The 10813-nt window shown below is 32.9% G+C and overlaps 1 protein-coding gene across 2 annotated transcripts in view; it reads left to right on the top strand.

Annotated features, from left to right (window-relative positions):
* The window catches only part of LKRSDH (lysine ketoglutarate reductase/saccharopine dehydrogenase), a 25921-nt gene that overhangs the window by 11405 nt on the left and 3703 nt on the right, over positions 1–10813 (top strand). For both annotated transcript variants that reach the window (XM_014429498.3, XM_024359392.2), the window contains 8 exons: positions 944–1011; positions 1476–1606; positions 2313–2553; positions 5440–5543; positions 5632–5777; positions 6059–6230; positions 6307–6401; positions 8294–8495. In XM_014429498.3, coding sequence (XP_014284984.1) covers positions 944–1011; positions 1476–1606; positions 2313–2553; positions 5440–5543; positions 5632–5777; positions 6059–6230; positions 6307–6401; positions 8294–8495 — 1159 coding nt within the window. The remainder of the gene's footprint in view (positions 1–943; positions 1012–1475; positions 1607–2312; positions 2554–5439; positions 5544–5631; positions 5778–6058; positions 6231–6306; positions 6402–8293; positions 8496–10813) is intronic.

Raw genomic sequence — 10813 nt, 5'->3', positions numbered from 1 at the left:
AGTATTTAATAAAAATGTATGGTTATATTAACCAAAAATACTGATCATGGATTTTATTTTTGTCAGATGCTTCTAGGAATTCTCATTTATTATTGAATAGTGAATTTTTGGATCAACTCAATGGAAGTAGTTATATAAATCCAGAGTTTGCGATGGCACCCTAATTAACACCTGCTTGGCTCTCTCTTGACAGTTTTTGAAAAATAAATATTGTAAAATTAAAATGAAAACGTAATATGTTTAATTCAGGTTCCTAAAATATTCATGAAAATAAGTATTAAACATTTATGTAAATAAAAGTCTCCGGGAGGTATGGAGGTGCAAGCTTCAAACTACTAATAATATACATGACAATAAATAAATGCTCACAAAAATTAGGATAAAATTATTCGTCAGGATGTTCGGCCTCCATTTTAAAATATTCTTGCCATGAAAAAAATTTTGATGGAACGGCTGATCTTTGATTTTGAATAAAATTCCAGATAAGACAGCGTGAATTTTCCTTTAATAATCAAAATTTCCTTTACCAAGAGAACCGAAAACATTCCACGTTGATATCTCCAAAGAAAAAAATCTTTTTGCAAGGGCAATGTAACACATGACAAATTCCACTACCTCAAGAACACTACTCAGCATTTACTTTTGAGAATAGGAATAAAAAGCTATATTTAAATTTACTGTGAAATAGCATAAACATTAAGAAAATCAATGATTTTTGTAATATTTTTATATAATAATAATAATTCAAACTCCTACTCTTTTAAAAGAGCTCATCACAGTCCCACGCGCTATTAAAGTAGTTTTTATCTTAAACTTCTGACTTTTTATCGATTTTTGACTGAAATTGTTGTCCGATTGGTTAAGCTCCAGTTAATAGTGGTTTGAGATAAAATATCATTTTGCCAGGAAATAAATAATGTGTATCTTTCTATGACTGTTGCAGGCCATAATAACCAGCAATGGGAGATTGACGCCAAATTATGAATATATTCAAGAACTTAGGGAAAGTATGTAAGTAACAACATGATTTTTAGTGAATAATTCTAAATGAAATAGTCAAACAAATTCTATCTTATTTAGTAACAAAATTTCCGAAAAGGAGAACAATTATATTATATAATTTATAAGTGTTTTATTAAAGAATTAAATTTTGTCCTAAAATACTGTAATAAAAAGACTTAAAATAAAACTTTCTGCGATAATAAATGTAGTTTATACTAATTTAACATCATATCAGTAAATATTTTCATAAACAACCAATGATTAATGAATTGTCATAATGATAAGATAAATTTTAAAATTTATCGGTCGCTATCTTGCAAGCTTATTTAACTTGAAATTTATAATTACGTTTCAAAATGTTTCTAGTGTTTAATGAAAACATTATCTGTAGGAATTAAATTTTCTAATTTACACGTAATTTATGTTATATTCTAATTACTTTTAACATATTACTTCATTTTTCTTATTTTTAGGAAATCTAAAAACAAATTTGAAGTAAGGTGTGACAGAGATATGAAGAAAGTTTTAGTTTTAGGAGCAGGTCGAGTTTGCATGCCTCTCATTGAATACTTGCACCGAGATGAAAATCTTAGTATTGTTCTAGGTGGGTTAAAATATTTTATAAATCTTAAATATCATACCATTCGAATTTATAAAAATTATATTTAAACATTTGAGAATTATATTTATTACTAAATTTCAACTGGACTTTTATATTGGAAGAAGATAGCTGTCCGAATAAAGTAGATTGTAGGAAGATAGTCAGAGTGGCGGTCAATAAAGGTATCAAAATAGTGAAAGAGAACTATTTATTGTTAAGCAACGTTTCACTCCACTGTACAAGGCTTCTTCAGCGCTGTCATATTGATGACAAGATGACAACTGAGCAAGTTGTTTCAATCTGACAGCCCTGCGAAGTGGGGCGAAACTTTGGTTAACAATAAATAGTTTTCTTCAACTATTTTGATACTTTTATTGACCGCCACCTAGACGTTTATCTTTTATACTATTTATCGTTCATTTTATGTTATTTATCTATAATCAATTTTATATAAAATTTATCGCATATAAATATTGTATTATGACGTTTATGTTATATTTTTTGCTATTACAATTAAACAATGTCAATTACTATCCAAAATAAATATTTTGAAAAATTAAAATTCTCCATTAGGTTACAGCCAAAACATAGATGGATGGACAAGAGTTCTACAGACTTAAAGCTTTGTTTGTTTTTTTAGATATAACAAAACGCCTATCTGCTAATCTTCAAATTGTTATCTATCTAATCAAGCAAAAAATCTGTTTAGGTTCTTCTGTGCGAACAGATGTCGAGACACTATCTAGAGGGCTCAACAGAATAACGCCTGTTCAGATCGATGTGGTCGAAATGCCCAGCAAATTGAATGAACTCGTAGCCTCAGCTGACCTTGTTGTATCTCTGTTGCCTTACCAGTTGCACCATGCAGTGGCGGAAGTTTGCATAGAACACGCGAAAAACATGGTTACTGCCTCATACCTCACTCCAGATATGTCTTCCCTTCATGAAAGGTTTGTTAGTTAATTAAAATCTTGCTTTTAAAACTGGATCTTCGATAGAATAATTTTAGTATTGAACTGACACAAAATTTACAAGTATATTCCACGCGTAGATTAAAATCACTTTTAAAAGTGTCTTATTCTCATTAATCCTGCCTCACCTACCGCACAGCAGTGTGAGGATCTTGCATGTATATAGAAACCATGGCCCTCGATCCTGTGCCATAAGGCTACGTCTAATCCAATCCATTCCTCTCTTCTTGAATGCTTCCTAGACTGCAAGATCCCAAGTGTTTCTTGGCCTTCCTCTAAACCTTCTTCCATCAACTCTCGTTTCATCCTTACATCAACAAGTTCTACCAATTTAGGCAGTCTTATCCTAGTAAGTGCTATCCTAAGCGAACTCTCTTCAGAGGCCTGCCATCAACTGCTTCTGAGTCAACACATTCGAATCATTATCTTTCTTTGCAGTTAGTTCTATTAAAAAACAAAACAAAATAAAAAGTCAAATTTTCCTTCTAATTACGGGTCCCTCCTAATTATACTTCTTATAGCCTGGGTGTGCCATTAGTGTCGATTCACTGCTAACTTAACAGAGTATCTGTCTCAACTAGAATTGAACCCAGGCCAAGGAGATAGTATTCCAGTACCAAACCCACTAATCTACACTACTTCTTAATGCTATGAAAAGCATTCTTTAATATTTATTTTTCGCCAATAATCTGATTCAAAAACTATTTTATAATTCTAAAACTTGTTCAGATATTTCTCCTGTTTCTAAACCAAAGCATCGACTTTAAAAAGTGCAAGTGTTATCAAGGGAGGAACCCAACTACTTAATCACACTTCACAAGCTCGGCAGTGTTCTCTTTGGTGAAGTGCCCGATGTAAAGCTCCAGAGAACTACTTTTAGTCCAATTTATTGATCAACGACAATAACTATTAGAGAAAGTTCATTGAAGAGTTGACTAACAAAAAAACTAATTTTCCTCTGAAAAACTAAGCATAGTTATTTTTTCGATTGCAACCCTAATATTACTTCTGTCTCAACGCGTCACGCTAACCAAAAATAAAACTTAAAAAAAAAATTATTTATTGCTATTTACAACCGTACATTATAATACGTTTAGTAAATTTGATCTCAGTTAAATTGGAGTGTTAGAGGCGTGTAGAGAAACTACCCATTGGTAGCACTGTAATAAAAATAAAACCGCACTTCCGTTGAACGCATGCTTTTAGTCCGAACGTTAGCCTGTCAATTTCCTAGAAAAAAGTTAACCTTTATAAATTTATTTTGTTTTTTTTATAAAAATGTGCTCATTTTTAAACAAATATATGAATTCTCAATAAAAGTATGTCTTAAATAATGATAAAGAAACGTTCATAATTACAGTCTTATTAGGCTAATAAAATGCTGAGTACATTGGAGGGAATAACAGTAGATGAGATATTAAGGACCCAATTTTCTTGACCTTTGGGATAAATTTTGTTGGTTAGTGATTCTTGATAAAGGTTATTGAACTTCTTCTTTCTTTTTGTTTTTTGTGTATGCGGGTTGAGTTGAAAATTGTTCCAGAATTACTCACTGACTTAGAATACATTCACAACGACCCCCTATTCCATCATTCTAATGAGAGTAGAGAGTTATCACGCACTACTATTTGCAATGCCATCTATAATTACCTACAAGACCCTCCATCCTTTTCTTCCAATTTTTCTCCCCTTTTCTTTAAAGACCTTTCTTTCACCCGACCCTTCCTTAGTTCACATGATGACATATTATCATGATGACATATATTATCACCAAAGCAGATAAAGAAACGTATTTTTCGACGGAGTGCAAAAACTTATTTCGGTTATATATAGGTTTTATAGGGTTATAATCCTAAAATCAAAAACCATTGATGTAAAACTCATCCCTCCTCTCACTCTCCACGGCAAGTGGAGTTTTTTTTTGGAGCATGAACAGATACATAAATTCTGAAAACACCAGAGGTTGACCCATCGAAATCCTCCTTAAAAAAATCTCCACTAAAACATCTGTCCAGATGATATTATATGCATTATATTATGTATAATTATATGCATTATATATCATCATATATAAAATTCCCAGTCGACTTTTAAGTTCGACTTAAAAGTAATAGTAACTGGAGGAGGGAACTGGTCCGGCAAGTGGACCTAGCGGTCCTTTTCAACACCTGACGGCTACTTAAAGGTTACTGCCGAGAAATAAATATAAACTGTCCAGGCCTACCTGGATTCCTAAATCGAACATCCAACACTGTTGACTACGCTCTAACGTCTCGGCAATCTCGTCCGCTCATAAGCAGTATTAACATTTGAATAAGAATACATAAGGTTTTAAAACCCAATAAACAACATCAACAAACACAACCTGCAATTGCAGCGATATAACTAGGACTTTTTATCGAAAACCAGGTTCTTAAACATTATGTGAATTTTATAAATGATATAACAACAAATGTAAAAGCTCTCATGTATTGAATAACTGATATTTAATACTATGTATCACAGAGTAGGAAAAACACTTGATTTTAGGTTGATAGTTTATTTCTATTCGTAAAAAGTTACTATTAAAGAGAAATGAGTCCAACGCCCTTTTTCTAGAGAACAGACAAAATGAATAAATTTATTTTATTGGCCAAGTATGCATTGGCAATATTGCCTTCTAAATTTTTCCGCAATTTTTGATAAGGAAAATCTCCCAAACTACTCGACCGATACCGATTTTGTTAAATATTGGGCCAGGTTGGATACTGGCGTGGCCCTACTTTTAGAGATTTTTTTTCAGTACTCATAGGATGTAGGGCCATTGCCTGCTTAGAACAGTGCTATTAATTATATAATATATATTACTTAATTATTGGTATTCAGGGCGGTGCAGGCAGGAATCACTGTAGTAAATGAAGTTGGTTTGGATCCTGGGATCGATCACCTTTTGGCAATGGAATGCATTGATGAAGTTCACTTGGCTGGAGGTAAGAATTTTTTGAGATCTTAACTTATTTTTTTGGCAAATAAATATTAAAAAGTATCCATATTAAATTCAGTTCTTCACTTCGTTAGGAAAGGTAGAGTCGTTCGTCAGCTACTGCGGAGGATTACCAGCTCCTGAATGTTCAGATAACGCTTTACGTTACAAATTTTCTTGGTCACCTCGTGGAGTATTATTAAATACATTGGGAACGGCTAAATATTTGGTGGAATCTAAGGTAATTATGTATTAAAAACTTTAAGCATTTTCAAGATACGTTTTTTGACAAATATTTGAGACATGTTACAATAAGCAGGATGTCCACTGATTCATAGATATGTTTAGTAGAGAGAGCTCTTCAAATATTTAAGTTTTTATCTTAGCGCGCCAATGCGCATTAAAGAGAATTATTAAAAAATTAAAGCTTCAAGGGGCTTCTTTTACATTTTTCCAAAATAAATTAAAATCGAATTGATCATAAGAAATATATGTTTTTTTTTAATTGTAATTAATGTTTAGGTCGTTGAAGTTGCTGCTGGAGGAGATGTTCTGAATCATTGCAACGATGTAAACTTTTTGCCTGGTTTTGCTTTAGAAGGTTATCCAAACAGAGATAGCATTCGTTATGCTAGTCTTTATGGAATAGCAGCAGAGGCTAATACAGTATTTAGAGGCACACTTAGATTTAGAGGTAAGAATAATCTATTTATGATCGATTTTAATTTATTTCAATGTCTTGATAAAATTAATTATTATTTAACTCGCAGGTTTTGTGAGCGCAATGCAAGGTCTACAAAAATTAGGATTGATAGATCCAAATCCACATACAGCACTCCATCCAAAGGGTCCAGAAATAACTTGGGTAACTAGAATCGTTCATCATCCAATTACAGTTTTTTTAAAACTTAATGATTATTAACTATCAAAGCCACTTAATTAAGTCTTTGGCATAATCATTTTACTGTGTTTATTTATACTTTATGTTAATATGTTTATTTATACTGTTATATCGCGGCAATTCAAGCTGTTCTAAGGCTGACCGGGTGTTCCACGACTGCGTTTTATTTATTTACATATATATTTGTACTTATAAGTTAAACGTTTTAGAACACAAAGACTAGAATAAGGGAAAAGGGAGAGAGAAATGACCAACTCGGTTGTTACTCAAAGACTGACTTTTATTAAGTCTCATACATTTGAATCAGCTGATCAACTCGATAAGCTGATATGAGTGGTACAGCTGACTGTAACTTATATTTATATTTATACTAAATTTAATCCAGAACTAGATACCATAGACATGTTATGGCATGCTAGATGTAATTGTATGTAATTAATCATTACATCCCTGTCGTTGGATCTTCCTCCTCTGCCTTGAGTGTGCTTCATGGTTCCGATGTCTCTCTACATCTTCCTGGACCTCTGTACCATATCCGGCAGACTTGGAACTGGCCTTCTGGGCCCTGTTTCATAATAAAGTACAAACTAATACTATTAGTCTTGTAGATTTATCTTAATTCAATTACACAGACATGTACAATAGTAACTTGTACTTTAGTATTTTTTAATTCCTGTAATATCACCAATAGTTATCCCTATAATGAAAAAAATAAGTTTTAGTATTATTACCACACTAGTTTCTACACTTTTACTATGAAACAGGCCCCTGGTCTTACTTGACTTGCCTAGTGACTGCCCCTCGTCTTCTTCAACGGTATCGTGTTTATCAATTTACTAAGCTATTATTATGAAGTGGCATGCAGGGATTCTAAATAATAAGGCGAAGTCTTGCTTGCATTAGTTTATATTCACAACTATTTACAATGAGCCATAATAATCTATGAAAGAGCATGGTAGACCTATTTACTTAAAGTTTAATTACTATACTATGAATTCAGAAATACCAGTTGGGATCTTTTATATTCATATCATATCATTGACTCTAATTTTAATAATTTTTGATTTCTATCGCCATTCAAAAAAATATAAACTGAAAGATCTTACGTATCTTGATGCGTCTGTCAGCTTTGGCGAAATCAGCAATCGTTCTCCACTCTGGGGTCCCTGTCGTTGGATCTTCCTCCTCTGCCTTGAGTGTGACCTCTGTACTATCTTCGGCAGACTTGGGACTGCCCTTCTCGTCTTACTTGACTTGCCTAGTGACTGCCCCTCGTTTCTGACTGACTGTGTGACTCATCCCTGACTCTCTCAGACTCTTCACTTGACCCTTTTTCCTCTCACTGTCCCCTACATTTTTCTTAAGGGTATGTGTCCTTCCGCTTCTTGTCTTCTCGTTGGCCACCCCCTTACTTAGAGTCCCAGAGGGGGAAGGGGTAAGGCCTTTTAGTTTAGTATATTTTATTGCCTAGTTCCTTGCCGACATCCACAGTTTATTATCCTACCTCGGGCGACTTCCTTTTTGATCCCAACCTTAAGCAATTACCTATTTATTTTTTGGAGATAAGGAGTAAGCATGGTATACACAGATGGTCTTTTTGGATTGTCCGTCTACCTGGGTTCGTACCGAAACCTCTTTTGATATGCCGTGCATCGTACCGGCGTCCCATCTGTAGGGTTCAAACCTATTATTAGGTGCGAAACGGCGCCAAAGACCCCCTTGTTTACTTACATTTAATTTTTTCCGCTTATCTCAAGCTAGTATCTCACCTACATAGCAATACTATTATAATTCGTGTTTATAAAATTAATTGTGGCTATATTTTCCATACTGAATAAAATATTTTAACGTTTCAGAGAGAACTGGTTTGCACATTGCTTGGCCTCTCAAATATGGATGTTTTTTATGGAAACCTAAAAAGTAAAGTTAGTGAAAAGATTGGGGAGGATAAACTGGAAGCAATAGAAAATATGGGACTTCTCAGTGATACGTTAATTAACAAAATGGATTCACCACTTGATACTCTATCATGCTATCTAGCAGACAAGTTAGCGCTTGGTAAGTAGTTTAAATACCATAATTACGTTGGTATATAGAGCCTTTTTAAAAATAAAAATTAAATAAATATAATAAATAAATAATAATAAATAAATAAAGTGAAGGATCCGTTTTCGTTTAAAAGAGCATTTTTTTATTATTATTATTATCGATGGCAATATTTCCCTCAACTCCGAGAACGTTGATGAATGAACTTCAGATCTGCAATTCAAAAAGAATTTTAATGAAATTGTTGGTTTATCAACGATATCTTGGAGATAAGTAAGTTCTCTTCCATGAGGTAGAGAGATTCATCAGTACTTGAAAACTGCACGACCGATTTCCATGAAATGGTGCATTTGTTTCATAATTAAAACTGGAAGCTGAATTTACCTTCTCTCCTTTGTGGCTTTGATATAATTACATAAGGAATACCGTAATCTAGACTTTATTTAAACTGAATTAAACACATGGTTCATGTGACATGAATAACTATGGTAATAACCTAAACTCTAACATTTACAAACATGTTTTGACAACAACTGATATATAAATATAAGTGGTATTTAAATATTATATACATATATTAATATATTAGTATATCAAACTTCCTCGAAGAACCCTCTGTATAGTGCTAGATCTACACGTTTGTCAATCATAAATGCTTGATAAACAAAGGAAGCAACACCCATACGCTTTTATGTTCTTTTAACTTTCGTCGGCAATCACATCCGATTTGCATTGTAAAAATGAACAGAGTAAACTTAGGCGAAATAAAAGGAAAAGTAAATATCAACTAAGTAGGTGGTAGATAATAAAAATTCACAGAAATGGTACTATAAATTCAACCTTTGTTCTGGAATTTGGATAAGAAATTTATTAATTTAATTACCTTGACCTATAATGTCTTCAGTGCATTCATTGATTTAACATAGCACAGATATATATTTAATATCTGTGCTATGTTAAATTAAAAATAAACTGCTAAAGTTAATTAACCAGATTTGAAACAATGTACCAATGTATACCAAATCAGTAGAATTTTAAAATGTGCAATCTGAAACTTGAGTTGATTATTAAATCCAGTTCCATAAAAACCAAATTATTGTATATATCATCAATAAAACTAATTCACAGAAACTTTCTGGACGAGCCCAAATACTTGAACCCTACACATACACTATTTGAACCCTTCTCGACGTCAATGGTTTGATAGAAGTATATGATATTCCTCTCTGGAGTATTGAGATTTATGTCACGAAGAATATTAGTATAAATTATAGTTATTATTGTTAATAAAAATTTAGAAGGTAGGAAATAAATATGACAAGGCATCAAGTGGAAGCCATTCACCTCCAGTTTATTTTAATAAGGACAGAAAAGAAAACTTTGTCAACAAAAATATAAGTATCAATTCCCCTACCATTATCCAAGATAGAAAAAGTCACTATTTCCTGTAGAATTATATTCTTTTAGCTTAGAGTGTTCTTCTATTCCAATTTTGAATTGTTTTTAAAGTGATCGGAAAAAAAAAGAACACGTTCCGACTTGGGCACAAATCAACAAAGGTTTCTGTGCTGCATCCACATATCAGAGATGTGCAAAAATTAGCTATAGTTGAAACTAACAGCTAAAATTGCCATGGATACGACCCTTATTCATGACTGTACCATTGATAAATAAATATCAATTATTATAAAAAATAAATGTTAGCTAATAGTTTCAACTATTACTAATGTTTGCACATCTCTGACGTGTGGATGCAGCAAAAAAAACCTTTGGTTTGTGCCTAAGCCGGTGTAGCAGTCAGCGAGCACGAAGTACCGCTATATCCCGCCAGGGGTCAGCACTACAAGCGTCTAAGAAGCTGTATAATTGTATATAAGTTTATAATTGTATATAAGTTTATTATTATAAAAATACGATCTATTGTATAAAATGTATATATGTTAATATGTAAAATGTAAAAATGTTAATTATAAAATAAAAAGAGATCGAGCAATAAGATTCTACGGAACTATCTCAAGTAGAGTTAAAAGAGTGAATTCTCAGTGATAACCGATCACATGAGGCCTTCAATTATCACCGGGATTGACCAATCAAAAAAAACCTTCTCCGGGTCTAGTCATAGCACTGGTGGCTTACACTCTATTCGAAATAGAGAAGTTTATTGCTAATCTATCCTCATAAGAGTTTGTTTTTGTTGTGCTCACCTTAGACTATGGCCTTTTTCCTCTCCCTTACTCCAGCAATCTTAGTCCGTCCGCTTCATCTCGGCAACTAAGATTGTAACCTACTTCCTAACGGTTACACTGGTACGTCCGCTTCATCTCGGCAAC

Source organism: Halyomorpha halys, unplaced genomic scaffold (genome assembly GCF_000696795.3).
Source record: "Halyomorpha halys isolate HHAL.00 unplaced genomic scaffold, Hhal_1.1 Scaffold803.1, whole genome shotgun sequence".
Lineage (NCBI taxonomy): Eukaryota > Metazoa > Arthropoda > Insecta > Hemiptera > Pentatomidae > Halyomorpha > Halyomorpha halys.
Note: the sequence above shows the minus strand (reverse complement) of the source record. Positions and strands in the feature narration are given on the sequence as shown.